The 18,373-nt window shown below is 48.5% G+C and overlaps 2 protein-coding genes across 4 annotated transcripts in view; both read left to right on the top strand.

Moving 5' to 3' along the window:
* Exosc2 (exosome component 2) overlaps positions 1-9,010 on the top strand; it is a 12,694-nt gene extending 3,684 nt beyond the window's left edge. Inside the window, exons 3-9 of one of the 3 annotated variants that reach the window (XM_008825741.3) lie at positions 710-755; positions 1,099-1,188; positions 2,292-2,357; positions 3,572-3,640; positions 5,817-5,993; positions 7,224-7,352; positions 7,919-9,010. In XM_008825741.3, coding sequence (XP_008823963.1) covers positions 710-755; positions 1,099-1,188; positions 2,292-2,357; positions 3,572-3,640; positions 5,817-5,993; positions 7,224-7,352; positions 7,919-7,999 — 658 coding nt within the window. In that variant the 3' untranslated portion in view covers positions 8,000-9,010. The remainder of the gene's footprint in view (positions 1-709; positions 756-1,098; positions 1,189-2,291; positions 2,358-3,571; positions 3,641-5,816; positions 5,994-7,223; positions 7,353-7,918) is intronic. The other 2 variants (XM_017796109.2, XM_029560084.1) reach the window with 2 other exon arrangements.
* A 5,616-nt stretch (positions 9,011-14,626) lies between these two features.
* Abl1 (ABL proto-oncogene 1, non-receptor tyrosine kinase) overlaps positions 14,627-18,373 on the top strand; it is a 126,594-nt gene continuing 122,847 nt past the window's right edge. The window contains exon 1 of the mRNA XM_008825723.3: positions 14,627-15,372. Within this exon, the coding sequence (XP_008823945.1) occupies positions 15,237-15,372 (136 nt within the window). The 5' untranslated portion in view covers positions 14,627-15,236. The remainder of the gene's footprint in view (positions 15,373-18,373) is intronic.

Below are 18,373 nucleotides of genomic sequence, written 5' to 3'. Positions count from 1 at the left end.
TTTAATGTGTGTGTGTGTGATTATATTGCCTACATGTATATATGTGTACCTGTGTGGTGCAGTGCCAGTGGAAATCAGAAGAAGGCGTCAAATCCCCTAGAACTGGAGTTACAGATGGGTGTTAGCTGCCATGTGGGTGCTGGGAATTGAACCCGGGTCCTCTGCAAGAACAGTCAGTGCTCTTAACCGCTGAGCCATCTTTCCAACCCTTCAACCTTTCTTATACAATACAGGACCACCTGTGCAAGGGTGGCACTGCCAATAGTGGGCTGGGCTCACCCACATCACTCAACAGTCAAGAAAACGCCCCACAGACATGGCCGCAGGTCAGTCCAATGGAGACAGTTCCTCAGTTGAGGTCCCCTCTATCCAGGTGTGTCAGGTTGACAACTAAATCTGTCCAGCACACCTCCTTTGCCAGGTACTGAACTCATCTGTGTTCCACAAGAAAGTACTTCATGTTTTCATGTCACATAATCCACCAAACTTAGCACAGCTGTCTAAAGGAACTGCTTGCAGTGAGTGATGTCTTTAAGGATAGCTAATGAAGGGTCCATGGGAAGATTTCGGTTTCCTGTTCTAAGCAGCATAGTTACACAAATTTACTAAAAGTGGTGCTTAATCAAGTCCCTTCTGCGTGCTCAGCCTCAGGTGGTACCTGGTCCTGACCGGCCCAATGGCTGATGGATGACTCTGTTTTCTCTTTCAGATATAATGGTGAAGTAGGAGACATTGTCGTGGGGAGAATCACAGAGGTAAACCTGGTGTTTTCTCTTTTTTGTCTTTTTGAGATGGTCTCCCAGTAGCCCCAACTGTCCTGGAACTCACTATGTAGACCAGGCTGTCCTTGAACTCACAGAGATCTGCCTGCCTCTGCCTCCCGCGTGCCCAGCCAAAGCTGGTGTTTTCTACAGGTCAGGTTTTACCTAGTAAAGGCACGCTAGTGACTTAAGGAGTTGGGACAATTACTCAACAAATAGTTCTGTGAAGAAAGTATTCCTTGCCATAGGCTGGGTGTTGTATTGGCTATGTGCGGGATTACTGGATTCAGGGTATGCCCAGGAGTGTGCCTCCGGGTGTACAACTGTTTCCTCATAGGTTCAACAGAAGAGGTGGAAGGTGGAGACCAACTCCAGGCTGGATTCTGTCTTGCTTCTGTCGTCTATGAACCTGCCTGGAGGAGAACTGGTAAGAGCTCAGCTAGGTCCTGGAACTGTACGGTTGAGTGTGTGACCTCTGCTCCACCAGGGAACCCTGCTTTGCGCTAAGCTTGCCCTATTGCTGTGTGTCTCAAGGATTGCTACCTGAGTGAATAGGGAGGCTTTTCTCCTGGCCATGGTCTCTCAGCACAGGCAGCAGCTAGCGTGTGGTAAGATCAGAAATATCCATGGGGTGTGTTCCCAAAGGGGCTTCAGGGAGAAGCTCTTGGAGCATGATGCCAATTTCCTAACTTGCTTGATCCACGTTGCACTGTAAAGGTATTCTTTGTAAAGGTTTTCTCTAGATTCGTTTGTTTTGGACTTTTTGAGACAGGGGTCTCTTTGTCCAGCTGTCCTGGAACTCACTATGTAGACCAGGCTGGCCTTGAACTCACAAAGATCTGCCTGCCTCCGCCTCCTGAGTGCTGGGACTAAAGGTGTGTGCCACCATGTCCAGCTTAGATTCTTAGATTTTTTTTTTTTTTTTTTTTTTTGGTGTGTGTGAATTAACCGGAACTTGGTTATTCCAGAGAGTGGCAGCATTTTGTCAACACCATAGTTTGTCCGTGGTCCATTTCAGAGAGGCTCCCTGTGCTGGGGCCCGTGGAGAGTGCCAGGATAAGGGAGGCTCGATTGAGTTCCCCAAGCGGCTTACTGACCTGACTGGCGGGGGATGTGAAACAGCTGATCCACACGGCGGCCGGAGGAGAATGAACATGCACGGCGTGCAGAAAGAGTGGTTATTTAATAGGACAGACAACTGTGTTGAGTGATCCTTGAAGGATGGCGATGAGGGAGGGACTCAGGTGAAGGGAGTGTGTGAGCTGAGATAGTGCCCGGCAGGAGTGGGCTGGGTGGGATTGAAAGGGTTTCACAGATGAGGCAGCCTGTTTGTTCCTTAGAGGAGGGTCCCTCCAGGTGGAGAGCCAGGATCGTTGGCCTTGTTCCTCTCCAGGGGCTCAGGTCCCCTCCTCTTGCCTTAGTTGTTCGTGTTTAAATATCACAGTCGGCTTCACAGAGCTCAAGAAAAGCAATGGAAAGATTTCTTCCTGAGGGTCCAGCTTACGTTCTGTGCTCATTTCTGTGTTTCAGAGGAGAAGGTCTGCGGAAGACGAACTGGCCATGAGAGGCTTCTTGCAGGAGGGTGACCTCATCAGCGTATCCTGCACGTGGAGCTCTTGCCTGCAGCTTTCCCTTGAGGCCGGCAGTGGGGCTTGCCCTGCATCTCTGACCAGAGGAATGTAATCCTTGGATGCCCCAGCTCTTAGTCAGATTTGTGCCAACTCAATTCTTTGGGTCTTGTAACGTTTGGAGACCTCTGCTGCAGGCAAGACACAACTGTTTTGTTTTTTTTTTTTTTTTGAGATGGGGTCTCTTGTCTTACACTGTACCCCAGGCTGGCCTGGAACTTATGGCATTTCTGCCTCAGCTTCCTGAGTACTGAAATTACAGGTGTGAGCCACCATGCTGGGCTTAGATGCTTTTTTATTAAAATTTTTGAAAAATTACATTTGTTGGGCCAGGTATGGTGATGCACACCTTTAGTCCCAGTGCTCAGGAGGCAGAGGTAGGCAGATCTCTGAGTTTGAGGCCAGCCTGGTCTACATAGTGAGTTCCAGGCCAGCTGGGGCTACTGGGAGACCCTGTCTCAAAAAGACCCCCCCCCCAAAAAAAATTACATTTATTTTTCTGGGTGTGGTGGTGTATGCCTTTAATCCTAGCAACCAGAGGCAGAGTCAGGCAGATCTCTGTGAGTTCAAGGCCAGCCTGGTCTATATAGCAAGGTCCAGGCCAGCCAGGGCTACACAGAGACACTGTCTCAAAAAGCAAAAAGATCAATTTTTTTACATTAATTTCCTGGCGTGTGTGTGGACACACATGTGCCGTGTTGTACACGTGGAGGTTAAGGTACAACTTTCGTGAGTTGGTCTACTCCCCCCATCATATGGGTCTCAGGGATTGAACTCAGAGCGTCAGACTTCGTGGCAAATGCCTTTACTGGCTAAGCCATCTCAGCAGCCCTTCAGTTTTCCTTTTTGTTTCTTATTTTGAGATGGGGTCTCACTATGTACCCTTGCTGGCTTGGAACTCTAGACCAGGCTGGTCTCATACAGAGATCCACCTGCCTCTGCCTCCCAACCGCTGGGGTTAAAAGCAGGTGCCACCATGCCTGGCTCTTAAGTTTTTTTAATGATCTAAACAATTGTCCCAGAGAGCAGAAAAGAGTGTATCAAGATTTTCTTGTCGTCCAAGGGGTTATAGTGTTGTCTTCTGGGTCTGTCTAAGGTCCAGGTGGGAGGGGATGCTAGATGAGGCAGGTGGCATAAGAACAGGTTGTGGAGACTGCTGTTGTTCCTTGATCACCCTGGCAGGCTGAGGTCCAGGCTGTGTTCTCAGATGGAGCTGTGTCTCTGCACACAAGGAGCCTCAAATATGGAAAGGTAAGTCAGGCTCATTAGGCTTCAGGTCCAGGCCTGAATCACCAGAGCTCCCTGGCCGACTGACCTAAACGACCTGGCAGTTAGTTAGCTGGGTGTCATGTCAGGGGCCTGTAATTCCAGCCCTCAGGAGATTGAGGTAGGAGAATCTGAAGTTTGAGAGTTAGAGATCAGCCTGGGCTACATAGTGAGAGAAATACCACCCTCCCATCTCAAAACAAAAAGCAACGCAGAGCCTAGTTCTTTAAGACTAACGGCATCTCAGCCTCATGGTGGTCCCAGGGCCTAGTGGGAGGGGAGAGGATCTGCATGGTCAGTGGCATGACAAAGGGTGATTAATGACTTAAGTCCTTTTCTTCCTGAGGAGGCTGTTCTGGTGGAGCCCCTCTGCCTGGAGCTGGGAGGCTCTGTTCCCTCTGGAGTATGCCTTACCCAGCCCTGGGACCAGGCTGAGAGGCCAACTGCATGCCTGCAGAGCCAAGCGAGGGGCTACACTCAGCCCTGGTCTATAGTCCAGTTGATATGGTGGATATTATTGCTGGCAAAGACGGAATTGCCATCTGGGCCTCTAGATGAAACTCTGCCACTTCTATGCAGTTACATTATTGAAGCTATTTATTTTTTAAAGATGGTGTGCTTCTTAGAACCCATTAGGGTGTATTATTTCTTGGCTCTTCATTTTCTGAGAGGAATAAAAACTGTCTTCCTTTAATGAAGTGGGAGCAGTCGCCACGTTCGTGGACTTGAAGTAGGACTGAGCATTGTGCTGTGTGTGCTGACTTCACAGCTGGGTGCTGTAGACCCTTCCCCAGCAGGATGTGGACCTAGAACTGGCCTGTCAGGACCAGGCAGGGATTTGCCAACCCAGTGGCCCACATGCGTATTTGAGTTTAAAATCCATACTACGGTCAGGGCTAGAGACATGGCTCAGTGGTTAAGAGCACGGGCTATTCTTACAGAAGACCCAGGTCTGAATCCCAGCACCCATATGGCAGCTAACAACTGTCCGTAATTCCAGTCCAGGGGATCTGACAGCCTCTTCTGTCCTCTGCAGACATTGTACATGTGCACTTACCTACATGCAGACAACACACACATACACATAAATAAAAATAATAATTAAAAAAATGATTCATACAAAGTCCATACTAGGGTCATGGAATGCAATTGTTCTTTGGCCAGTGTAGGCTCCTCGTTGACTCCAGGTTCCCGAGCAGCCAGCACACCTGCTCTGGGTTAGAAGGTGAAGACTCTGTAAACTGCAAAGGGAGGTGATAGATGAGTGTTGACAGCTACCTTTTAATTAAATTTTTTGGTTTTTTGAGACAGGGTCTCGCTGTGTAGCCCTGGAACTTGCTATGTAGACCAGGCTGGCCCCAAATTCAGAGATCTGCCTGCCTCTGCTACCTGGGATTAAAGGCATGTGCCACCATGCCTAGCTAAAAAAAATATTTCTATTGCCTTATTTAGAGTGTGTGCACCTGCATGTGTGTGGAGGAGGTCAGAGGACTGTGGGAGTTAGTTCTCTCCTACCACATGGGTTTCAGGGATTGAACTTGGGCCACAAGTGCCTTTATCTGCTGAGCCATCCTGCCAGCCTGACATCTTTGGGGATGTATAAACAGCCCACGGTCCCAGAAATACTTTCTGCAAAGCGCATGTGTGCACTGAGCGACAGCAGTGTCAATAGGAAGAATGACTGGGGTGTATCTAAGAGATGTGTTCTGGGACCTGCTTCTGTTTCTCGTTCTTTTGGGGGTGGGGTGGGCTTACTAGGTAGCCCAGCTGGCCTGGAATTAGTGATCTTGCCTCAGCCTCTGGTTTCTGGGTTTCTAGGCATGTGCCACCATACCTGGCTTATGATCTATTTCCTTTTTGTTTGCTGTTTTGAGACAAAGCCTCATGTAGCCTAGGCTGGCCCGGAACTTGACCCTTCTGCCTCAGCCTCCCAAGTGCTGGATCATAAGCAACCTCCACTTTGCTCTTTTTTTTTTTTTTTTTTTTGGTCTTTTTGAGATGGGGTCTCCCTGTAGCCCCAGCTGACCTGGAACTCACTATGTAGACCAGGCTGGCCTTGAACTCACAGAGATCCGCCTGCCTCTGCCTCCCAAGTGCTGGGACCACAGGCTTGCGCCACCACGCCCGGCTACTTTGCTCATTTTATGATCTGTTTCTTCAGCTAGGTCAGGGAGTTTTAGTCCAGGTTTCACCTTCCCTGGTGAAACGGCAAAAAACTCATTTTCATGACCTGCCATGTGGTGCCTCAGTGATTCTGGGCAACAACGGCTTCATCTGGATCTACCCAACACCCGAGCACAAAGATGAGGATGGTGGAGGCTTCGTTGCAAACCTGGAGGTGAGTGAGCATCACCACTGTTGATGGGGCCGAGGGATCTCTCCTGTGCTTTAATGGCAGGTAGAGTCTGTTGGCCATGTGTGTGTGTCAGGGGGGCGGGTAGCCAGAGAGCCATGGCACATAGGTAGAGGTTAGAGCAACCTTGTTGGAGATAGGGTCTCTGCTGCTGTGTTAGCCAGGCTAGCTGGCCTGTGAGCCTCTGGAAATGCCAGATTTGTCTCCCATCTTCTTACAGGATGTGCTGGGGTTACAGAAGATTGTGCTACTTCATCCAGCTTTTGTGGGGATCTGGGGGTCTGAACTCAGGTTGTTAGGCTTGTATACCAAGCACTTTTACCCCTTTTTAATAATTATAGTTTCCTGAGGCCAGCAGTGTGGTGGCACACGCCTTTAATCCCAGCACTCAGGGAGGCAGAGGCGAGCAGATCTCTGTGAGTTCAAAGCCAGCCTGGTCTATATAGTGAGTTCCAGGCCAGCTGGGGCTACAGGGAGACCCTGTCTCAAAAAGACCCAAAAAAAAAAAAAAAAAAAGGGAAAACCCCACAAAGCTATAGTTTCCTGCCACTTAATGTCCAGGATCTGTTAAGTCACGTTTCTGGGGGTGAACACCTGAGGGTTTGTTTAGAAGGGCAGCTGCTGTGGCGTGATCTTAGGAGCCCACTGTTGTGGTCTGCTGGTGACTGAAATCTCACTGTGTGCCACTGCTGTTGAGTCTGAGGCTGTTGCGTGTCATGCCTTCTCTTCATTGAAGAGATGAGCTCTGGCTGCGGAGCTCTGGCTGGTGGAGGTGGCAGAGTAGCAGTCCACTGAAGAAGCCACAGGGCTCATGGGATGGTGCAGATGGTAAAGATGGCACTTGCCTCGTACGCACATGAACCTCAGTCTGCTCCTCCATGACCCATGTACAAATGATGGGGGCATCTGTAATTCCAGCACTGGGAGGCGGAGATGGGCATCCCTGGGGCTAGCCATTCTAGCCTAACTGGTAAGATGTAGCCTGTGAGACCCTGGCTCAAAGGAGATCCTGAGGATGAAACTTGAGGTAGTCCTGTGGCCTCCACGTGCATGTGCATTTGTGTGCATATGCACACACGAACATGTACACATTAAAAAAAATCCAGAGTTTTCTGATTGAGTGACTTGGAGTGCCACGATGGAAATGAGTGTGGCCTCTCGCCTGTGACTTCTGGGGACTGCTTATTTTGGTTCCTTCCCGTGTGTCCCTGACAGCCTGTCTCCCTTGGTGATCGAGAGGTAATATCCCGGCTCCGGAACTGCGTGGTCTTGCTGGTCACCCAGAGGATGATGCTGTATGACACCAGCATCCTGTACTGCTATGAGGCCTCCCTTCCGCACCAGGTACCAGCTGTGTGTTTATTTGGTGCCCCACATTCCCCCAACATACTCATCAGCAGAACTGGCCCCAAGAGAGCCTTCATGTTCCCCTGAGATATTTGCAGTATTCTCAGTGTCTAGTACCATGCTTGGGATTTGGGGTGGAGTGCTATGTAGGACTCCTTATGCCAACAATCCTCTCTCCCACCCTAAATTTCAGCCATCTTTCTAATGACTCTCAGAACAGAATGTCTGTTCTTGTCAGCTAGCCCAGGTAATTTTATTTTTAGGCAGAGTCTCCTTATAGCTCTGGCTGGCCTGGAACTCACTAAGTAGACCAGGCTGGCCTCAATCTCACAGAGATCTGCTTGCCTCGGCCTCCCAAGTGCTGGGACTAAGGGCATGCGTCACCATGCCCAGTTATCCCAGGGAATCTTGCTGGCTTATTAAGCCAGGTCTGGGTCCTAGCTTACAGCACTTAGTCTCTGAAGGAGGTGTGGAATACCAGGCTTCCTTTATTTTGGGTGACTTGGTAGTTTGCTTACAGTTCATTTCTGTGTGGAACACATCCCTTTTTTTTTTTTTTTCAGATCAAAGACATCTTAAAGCCAGAAATAATGGAGGAGATTGTGCTGGAAACACGCCAGAGGCTTTTGGAGCAGGAAGGATGAGGCCAGGCTCCTGAGGATGGGGCTGTGCACCTCTCTGGGGCAGCTGGGAATGAAGAGCAGCTGTGTGGCTCCCACATGTGGCCCAGGGAGAAGCCGAAACGCATCACTCACCTGCAGTGTAGCTGAGGCGGGCCTCTTCTGTTCCGAGACAAAGCTGGGGTGGGACTGAATCCTGCATTGGTACAAGGGGTGGTTACAGCCTTTCAGAGCACAGTGTCCCAGCCAGATGACTTCTCATCCTGGGGTAATGTGGAGAGTCCATGTCTTCCAGTCACCATAATCCATGCCGTACAGTGTCCCACGAAACCGCCCTGATAGAAAGCATGGCGGCTGCGGATATGGCTCAGGGGCAGAGGACTTGCCTCGCTTGTGTAAGGTCCTGGGTTCGGTTCCCCAGTCCAAGAGAGAAAGAGAGAAGACGCGGCATCACCAGCCCCCAAGTGGTCTGCCTTGGCTTCTACTCCACCTCCTTTAAAGCGGAATTCTGTGGTTAGAGAGTAGAGGGTAAAGTTAGGCCAGCAGCCAAATGGCCTTAAGCATAAAGAGAACCAAATGGCCTTTGCCTGCTTTAATTTCGCTTTCCACTGTGTGCGCCTTCTGGTGGAAGGTTTGAGGGTTCCGTACCTTACACTGCCCCATCCTGCCTGACAGCATGGTTTGTAAGAAGCTGGGCTATTGTCAATAATGGAGAGAATGAATGTCTGTCTTTTTGATGCTCTGATAAGCAAAGAAAACAGAAAAATGGAGGTGGGAAAGCCATGCTGTTTTCCTTGTATAACCTAAGTAGTGACCTTTGCATAATTGAGAGAAGCTAAAAACAAGGTGCCTGAGTCTCCACTGAGCCTGTGGATTCCTATGCTTTGTTTTCCTGATGACTGGGAAATGGTGCTCTGCCCAGTGTGGGAGTGCGGCCTGCAAGCCCAAGGACAGAGGCAGGAGTCTGAGGCCAACCTGGGCTATGTAGTGAGACTGTCTCACCAAACAAAATAAAAGGTGGTGCTCTGATTTTAACTTTTCTTTCAATTAACTTTTAAGAATGTTTTTACATGTATTTATTTTGTGTGTTATATTTATTTATATGTGTGGATATGGGTACCCTCCTGCAACAGCATGTATGTGGCGGTCAGGACAACTTGGAGTCATTTCCTTCCATGTCAGTTCCAAGAATCCAACTCAGGTCATTAGGCTTAGCAGCAAGCACTCTTACCCATTGAACCATCTCACTGGCTCCAAACATACATTTATTTATTTTTGGCAGTGCTAAGGATAGAATCCAGGGCCTTGTGCATTGTAGGCAAGGGCTCAGCCCCTGAACTATGGCCCAACTGATTAGCAATTTTTTATTCTTTGAGAATTCCATAGATGTACATAGTGTATTTTGATGATATATACTCCCTACCCTCCAACTCCTCCTAGATGTCACCACATGTCCCCCTTGCAACTTCATGTCCTTTTTTAAAGCCCAGAGTTTAGTTAGTGCTGTCCATAGGGTAGGTGTGGGGCCATTCTCTGACACCTACCTGGGCAACCTATCAGGAGCCATACCTTCCAAGAAAAATGACTCCTTACCCCACAGTCCACATCCGTAAGCTACTTTTTGGCACTTAGAAATGTGCTAGCATTGGTCGGTTTCGCTACAGGAGGGCTCAGCAGCGCCCACACGATGATTGGGGGTGGGGGTCACCCAGTAACACTTCAACTAAGAGTACTTTTACTGAATGGCATTTCCCGGTTGTGAAATTTGGTTATCTATCAAATGGTATACTTCCATATGGCCTATATTAGTTATTTTATGTGATGCTGTGCTAATACCTGACAAGCAACCTAGGAAAGCAGGCTTTGTTCCGCTCACGGCTGCATAGTACCGTCCATCCTGGTGGGGAGGTCGTGGCAGGAGCATGAGGTGGCTGCTCACTTTGCATCCATGGGAAGCAGAGCTAAATGCTGCTTGTTGTTCAGCTCCCTCCTTTCTCCTCAGCCCTGGAATGGTGGTCGTCCCGTTGTGATCATTCTTACTCAACCCAATCTAGAAACTTGCTTATAGACATGCTCAAAGGTTTGTTTCCATGGTGATTCCAAATCTCATCACGTTTACGATCAAGATTAAGCACAGCTTCATTCAATAGACAACTTTTTATTTTACTTTTATTTTATCCCATGTTCCACCTGCTTTAAGGAATCCAAAGACAACTGAATTTTCTAGAGCTGTTCTGAGCAACTTAGGTTGGCTCACCTGTCTCACTTTGAAATTTCCAGGCTGTTTGCCTCTTAAGGCATTGGGAGTGGGAGCCTGAGTCCACTGAAGCTCACCTGTCCTCACCTGTTTCTCTCAAGCCTATGTGGCAGCCACCCTCTCAAAAGTTGAGAAGCAACTTTTGTGGGTTCCTGTTTCCATGGCCTCCAGAGGGCGCCCTTGGAGAGTGTAACTACACAATAGGTGCAAGAAAAAGCTGAAATTTTGTTAGCTTTGCTTATGAAAGTGAGGGCAAAATCAGATGGAACTGAACAGCTTTTAATGAAGTGAATCTGAGCTTTAAGGGATGTATTAAACATTGGTTTAATATTCTATTAGGCTTTTGCTGGGCTCTGCATTCATTCTATAGTTTGAAGCCCTTAAAAATTTCTAGTGTTAAAAAGTACAGCGCACCTCTAGAAAAAATACACACTGGGCTTGGGGCTTCCCTGAAAGTACAGTGAGAGGGGAAATGTCAGGGATAAGGCTGTAGAGCAAGCGTGGTGGCCATACAGTGGCCACCAGAAGCTGCGTCTCAGGTTGGGAAACCAAGGTCTAATTTGATACCATCATCATCAGATACAGTAAGTAGTCATGGCCCTGCTTTTAGGGGAGGAAACCAATTTGGTTTGGAACTCACTATGTAGCCAAGGCTGACCTTGAGCTCAGATAATGCCTGCTTCTGCCTCCCAAGTGCTGAAATTAAAGGCATGTGACACCATGCCCAGCAGATTTCTAAACCCCTTGAGAACACAGGTTGGCCTGGTTGAGAAAGGCTATGGATTACGGTATTGAGGCCAATTTTTGTTTAGATCATTGCTTGTTTTGGTACTGTCTGTCCTTCCTTTGGGCTCCCTGGTGGTAAGACACCTTCCCCTGATGGTATAGGCCATTACCAGGAACAGGTGCTTAGTTAATGCATGTTAACTAGTCAGTAGGACTGGGGATGTAGCTCAGTTGGTAGTATGCTTGCCTAGCGTTGAGGCTCTGGGTTCCATCCACACTGCATAAACCAGTTGTGGTGGAGCATACCTGCCCCTTGGGAGGTAGAAGCAGGAGGATCAGAAGTTCAAGGTCACCTTTAGCTACCTAGGGAGTCTGTGACCAGCCTGGACTAGAGATCCTGTCTCAAATGAAACTAAATAAAACCAAGTAACAGTGAATTAGTTCAAGAACGTGTCTTGAATTATGATTTGGAATGTAGACATGAAGGAAATGGTTAAAGCATGAGTAGGAAGAAAAAGTAAAACTGCTGGGAGCTGACTGCTCTGGCAGAGGAGCCTGGTTCATTTCCCAGCACCCACATGGTCACATGGCCTCTAACAACAGTCCTTAACTCCAGTTCTGGCACCCTCTTCTGGCCTCAGCTCTGCATGCACATGGTATACTTGTATGCAGGCAAAACACACATAAAATAAAATAAATCTAAAGCTGGGTGTGGTGATGCACACCTTTAATCCCAGCACTCGGGAGGCAGAGGCAGGTGGGTCTTTGTGAGTTCAAGGCCAGTCTGGTCTACATAGTGAGTTCTAGGACAGATGGGGCTACAGGGAGACCCTGTCTCAAAAAGATCAAAAATCAATCTTAAAAAAGCAAACGTCAAAAATAAGAGTAGTAGTCTGGATAAGAATAGGTAAATATGGGGAGCAAAAGCATCGGTTTGAGGACTGGCTTTGCAGATGAGGACTAAGTTTGACAGCCAAACCATTATAACCCGAATAAACAGTTTGCCAACCAGATTATTTTGTGAGTGGGCAAAACCAATATCAACTCAGATGTTATAAACTTATAAACTCATATAAGTTTCAGCTCTAATTCTGGATGCAAATTTTTATGTATTTCACATTCAATATTTTCAAGTAACTTCTTTAATAACTGAAACACCATTTAAGTGTCACTTTTTGTTTTGTTTTGAGACAGGGTCTCCCTGTAACCCCAGTTGGCCTGGAACTCACTGTGTAGACCAGGCTGGCCTCCAACTCAGAGATCCGCCTGCCTTTGCCTCCCAAGTGCTAGGATTAAAGGCATGCACCACCACACCTGGTTTAAGTGTCACTTTTTTTTTTTTTAAACAGTAATTCATTCATTCTTTATTCTTTTTTTTTTCCCCAGAGCTGAGGACCAAACCCAGGGCCTTGTGCTTCCCTAGCAAACACCTCTACCACTGAGTTAAATCCCCAACCCCCTTTTTTTCTTTTTTAAAATATTTTATTAGTTTTATGTGTATGAGTGTGTTGCCTGCATGTATGTGAATGCACCCGTGTCATGCAATGCCGCGGAGGTCAGAAGAGGGCTTCAGATTCCCCTGGAACTGGGATTAAGGACGGGTCCTAGCCGCCATGTGGGTGCTGGGAATCGAACCCCGGGTTCTCTGCAAGAGCAGTCCGTGCTCTTAACGGCTGAGCCGTCTCTCCAGCCCCTAGCCCCTGTCACTTCTTAATTTGGCAGCGTATTTCTAAAATACTCTGTGCTCATGTTACAGCTGTGTCCCCTGATGTCAGTAGCAACTTTTGAAAAATTGTGACATTAGCTCAAGAGGCCAGGCATGGTGGTGTAAACCTGTAATCCGAGCACTCTAGAGGTAGAGGTAGACGAATCTTTGTGAGTTCAAGGCCAGCTTGATCTACATAGTTCCAGGTTGGCCAGGATTGCATAGTAAGATCCTGTCTCAAGAAAACAAAGAAGGGGGTGGGGGTGAGCTGGAGAGATGGCTTAGTGTTAAGAGCACTGGCTGCTCTTGCAGAGGACCTGGGTTCTAGTCCCAGCACCCACATGGCAGCTAACTCCAGTTACAGGGGATCCGACGTCCTCTTCTAGCCTCCTCGGGCATTGCATGGCACGGGTGCATTTCATGCATGCAGGTATTGCATTCATACGCATTAAAAAAAAAAATCTTAAAAGAAATGGGTATATCCTGGCCGGGTAACGGGGACGGTGAGGAATATAGGAGCACCAGGTGCTGTTTGGTTGCAGAGGATGAATTCAAAGGTGTAAGTGATTAGCTCTGCTGGCCTGCGAGACCTAATAACCTGGGCATTTTTTCGCCTAACACGAAGGACGGTTGTGTCTAACTTGTGGTACAAACAAGCCATCGCTGATGCTTGTGTTCTCTGTATTTCTTCGCTGGATTCAATACGTATACCTTCCGGAAGCGATGAGGGTGCAAAGCATCAAGTATCTTCGTTTCTAGGAGCGAGCCAAATTTTCTCCCCCTCCCCCAACCAGGCTCAAGGAAGTCATCTAACTCCAGTTCTGGAGAAATCCAATCCGCAGTTTTCACTTCGCTCAGGCTCTCCGCCGTTCTTGCAGCTCGCGCAGAAGAAACACTGGCCGCCCGACCCGAGGTGGACCCGAGTCCATTGGCTCCCTGGAGGCGGGGCCAGCAACGCCGGCGCGCGGCCTGCCGACTCCGGGACTACATCTCCCACCACGCCCCGCGGCGCCGCCGAGCGCGGCTTGCTGGTGGCTCTCGCCCTCACTGACCAATGGGATGGAGGAGAGTAGCCTGACTCGGGTTCCCGAGGGCCAATGGTAGTGCAGAGGAGGCGGGCACTTCCTCACTGCTCACCTCGAGCTCTGAAAAGCCACCTTTAAAAGGTCGTGCCGGGCCCGGCTGTCGCGCATAGTGAGGCCGGAGCACGAAGCTACCGCGGCGGGGAGCGGGAGAGCAGCACCAGTGTCTCCTTCGCGCGCACGCGGGACCTTCCGACGTCGCAGGGGGCGGGGCCGGGGGCGGGGCCGGGCCTCGTTGTGGAGCTACTCGTAATCCATCATGGCGGCGGCGGGGCTCGGCGTCTGTCCCTGAACGGCGCTGGAGCCGGAGCCGGGTTCTGGGTCCTGCGGCTGAGGAGCCCCTCCGCGGTCCGCGCCCCCGCCGACGGGAGAGTCCGAGTCCCTCGGCAGAGCCCGGGGATGTGACTGCCCGGCAGCGGCGGCGTCCGGGGCCGCGGGAGGGGTGTCTCGGGCACAGAGACCCTCGGGCGCGGGGGCAACGGAGGCGCCGGGCCTCCTCCCCTGCTCTCGCCTCCAGCCATCAGGGCCGCGGGAGCCCGTCGTCCCGACCAGCCCTGCCCTGGCTTGGGGACGCCAGGGTGGGCTCAGTGTCCCCCCGAACCGGCGTGGAGCAGCGTCGCCCCCGAGTAAGCCGCGGGTGCCCCGCCCGAGCCGTGTCAGTCTCGCCCCCAGGCCGCCCCTGGCTGGGTTTCGGCCCCCAGTTTGGCTACGGAGCCCCTGGTTCAAATCATCCCCCCGGCTGTCAAGGGGTCCCGGCTCCCTCCCCCAGATTGCTCCCTCCAACCTCCTATGCCCGGGTTCTTCCAATGACACCTCCAGCCCCTTGGGTGTTGGTGCAGCCCCAAACTTTAACGCTGAGGAAGAGTCAGGGTTGGTTCCACAGGCCTTTTAAAAAGCGGACTTAAAAGTTGCTGGCAATGCATTCCTTCTCAAAGTGGAGAGCAAGCGCTCGTTGAAATCTAGGTGACCCGGGTCCTCTGCTCGGAGAGCCAGGGCAGGGAAAGGGAGAGCCGTAGGGAATCTGTTGGAAGACGGGGAGACAAAGATAGGGGAATGGTGGCTTCCACGGGAAAAGTTGCAGAGACGCAGCCAAAGACCGTTTTCCTTCTCGCACGGAAATCGAAATGACTTTTAGTACCGTTGGCCCCCTTCAGAATAACCCTGTGAATATTTCTCTTTGAATTTTTCTTCTTGAAACTGTTATTCAGCCTGCCAAATAGACTTACAATCAAGAAACCTTTTGGGGAGCGTTGTGGTTACGTTACTTCGAGTTGATAAGCTTGGAAAAGAATTGAGACTCCTGTTTACATATGTGAACCTAAAACTGCTTCCTTTTGTCAGGGAAGTAGTCTTTTCTGTGATCGACCTCAGTCACTGACTTGAGAGATGGTTTTGTGAAGTTCTAGGTGCATACCGTGTTCTGCTAAGCCCCACCGACCCTACTGGAAGATCTTGAGCCCTCTTCTGGAAAGGGGTGCCCATCGTTGCTTTATGGGGCAACAGCCTGGAAAAGTTCTTGGGGACCAAAGAAGGCCAAGTTTGCCTGCCCTGCACTTTATCAAAGGAGCAGGGAAAAAGGACTCATCGAGACATGGGGGTCCACACTGTAATGTTTTTGTGGAACATGGTAAGTACTTTTCAAGATTTCTGATCATGTTTTTCCTTAATGTGTTTGGACCTAGGTCATCAAGGAATTTTCTGGAACAGAACTTACGGTCAATTACTTTTAGGTTTACTTAGCATTTTTGTTACTGTGGTTATCTCTTAGGTTCTGGTAGAATATTTCTTTGTATAAGAAAATGACAGCTTTATTCAGAAGCTGCCTAAGTCGCTCATTTCTTGCCCAATCCACTTGTAGTTCATTGTTGACCTTGGACAAGTCATTTTACTGTTTGGGGACTGAGTTCCCCCTGGGGGGTTTGGGCTTCAGTGGTTTTGTAGCATCCACACTTGTCTGCTCTAAGTAAAGGCAAGGAGTCTTAGCCCATGTGCATGGTTCTTTTCCTGCTTCATCTACAAGAACTCATGTCACATCCTGGAAATGGTTGGTGCTCTCTAGATAGTACTGTCCTTGACCTTTTCAGTTACTAGTTGAACTTGCAAATTCTCACTGTGGAGCTAGGTGGGAAAAGTGCAGCGGACAAACAGCACTCTTCCTGAGCGGAGTCTTCTTCTCTTCCGTATGGAGTAGCCCTTTCAGGTAGATAGGGCTTTCTTGACCCCCTCTCCCCTCTTAGAGTGCCATTTGGGGCAGTGAAGGTTGTCTTTGACATTTTGCAAACATAGTTGGCATTTGAATACTGAGAGTACATGTGTTGTTGACTAGCAGTTAAGGGGCATTTAGACTAATGTAGGATGCAGCTGTCAGCTAGGAGCCAATTAATTAGGGTCCTGTCTCCTGTAGCAGCCCGCTGTTTCTCAGTTTGTGTGCTTGGAATTAAAGTATGGCTAGAGCCCTCATACCCTATAAGCACAGCATGTGTTCAGGTGTTGCATGCTTTGAAATTCAGTCATAAATACCTCTTAACAATGGGCGGCTACAGTAAACAAAGGCCACTTTTGGATAAACTTGCATTTAATGATTGAAAGTTTTTAAAAAACTTTAATTGATTTGAGAATTTTCTATAGTTTATTTTGATCATATTCAGACCCTGTCACCTCTCTTGAAGTTTTGTTTTCTTATAGAAAAGTACTTGTGCTCACCAAGTCTGTGTACCTTGGTTTTACTTTACCTTGAAACATTACTTTAAAAAAAAATTATTATTTTTATTTTGTGTATGCGTGTATTACCTGCATGTAAGTGCACCCGTGTTGTGCAATGCCTGTGGAGGACAGAAGAGGCTGTCGGATTCCCTGGAACTGGAGTTAAGGACAGTTGTTAGCTGCCATGCGGGTGCTGAGATTCAAACCCAGGTGTTCTGCAAGAACAACCAGTGTTCTTAACTGCTGAGCCATCTCTCCAGCCCCCTGAAATATTACTTCTTTTAGCATTGGTTTGAGGCAGGCACATGTGACAAGTTTGTTATGTTAAGATCGTCCCCAATTCACAACTTAGAACACGGTCACTGATGATTATGATGCAGCCTTAGTGACGTTTGATTGTGACTTTGGTAGTTCTGGCTGAATTTAAAACATGCATACCCAGGAGTCTTATGTCTGGACACTCAAGGAAAGTTTTGGCTCCAAGTTGTCTCTGATAACCTTTCTGGGCTTGAGAGGTTAAACTAGTTTCATTCTGAATTCTAAGATTTTATTTATTTATTTATTTATTTATTTATTTATGGTTTTGGTTTTGGTTTTTTGAGACAGGGTCTCCCTATAGCCCCAGCTGGCCTGACACTCACTATGTAGACCAGGTTGGCTTCAATTTCACAGAGATCTGCCTGAGATTTTATTTTTATTCATGTGAATGTGTATGTGTGTGACTATATAGCATATGTGTGCAGTTGCCTTCAGAGGCCAGAAGAGGGAGTTGGATCCTGTGGAGCTGGAATTCCAGGCAGTTGTGAGCTGTCCAACATGGGTGTTGAGAACTGAACTTGCATCCTCTGAAAGAGCCGCAGGTGCTGTTAACTACTGAGCTCTTGCTGTAGCCCCCAAATTCTGAGGTTTTGTTTGTTGTTTATGAGGTGGGTTGGTCTCGAATTCTACAGTTCTCTTGTCCTTCCTGTTCTAGCTTGGTTTATAGAAGAATGTGATCTTGAAGTCTTTGATTCTCCTGCTCCCATTTCCCCAAGTCTTAAGATTGTAGGTGTGTTGAGGGGAGGTGTGTCTCACAGTCCATGGTCTGTGAGTGGAGGTCAGAGGACAGCTTTGTGGAGTTGGTTCCCTTCCACCTGTACATGAGTTCCAGGAATTGAACTCGGGTTGTCAGGCTTGCATGGCAAGTGCCTTTGCCATCTCAGTGGCCCAGGGGTTGTCTTTGGTGCTCTTTTTGGTCTTCAGCTGTGCACAGCATGATGGTCTTTCCAGGACCTGCCTTGTGATTGGATCTAGCTGCCCTCTTTTTTCTTTTTTTTTTTTTTTTTTTTTTTTTTTTTTTTTGGTCTTTTTCAGACAGGGTCTCCCTGTAGCCCCAGCTGTCCTGGAACTCACTATGTAGACCAGGCTGGCCTCAAACTCAAAGAGATCCTGCCTCTGATTAAAGGCTTGCGCCACCATGCCTCACAAGATTGATTGATTGATTGATTGATTGATTGATTGATTTGGATATATGTGTGTGAGTTTATGTGCACCGTGTGTGTGCAGGTGCCTACAGAGGCCAGAGCACCTTGGATCCCTTGGAATTGGAGTGATTGTCAACTGCCATGTTGGTGTTGGGAAACAAACTCAGGTCTTCAACAAGAGTAGTGAGTACTCTTAACCAATGACCCATGTCTCCAACACCAGGACTATCATTTTTACTTGAAACTGCAACTGACAGGCTATGGCTATTCAGACTAAAATTTGTCTTTCTTTCAAGGAAACAAACTGATTTTGGAAAACTTTTATTGCCACTGTGGTGTAGATGTCTGATAAAATTACAGGGGTGATCAGTGGACCAATGTTTTTAAGTGATCCAGTATGTGATATAAAGTCACACACGGGTGCTGGATGTGGTGGCTCATGCCTTTAGTTCGAACACTGAA

Source organism: Nannospalax galili, unplaced genomic scaffold, assembly GCF_000622305.1.
Source record: "Nannospalax galili isolate Female #2095 unplaced genomic scaffold, S.galili_v1.0 scaffold290, whole genome shotgun sequence".
NCBI lineage: Eukaryota > Metazoa > Chordata > Mammalia > Rodentia > Spalacidae > Nannospalax > Nannospalax galili.
Note: the sequence above shows the minus strand (reverse complement) of the source record. Positions and strands in the feature narration are given on the sequence as shown.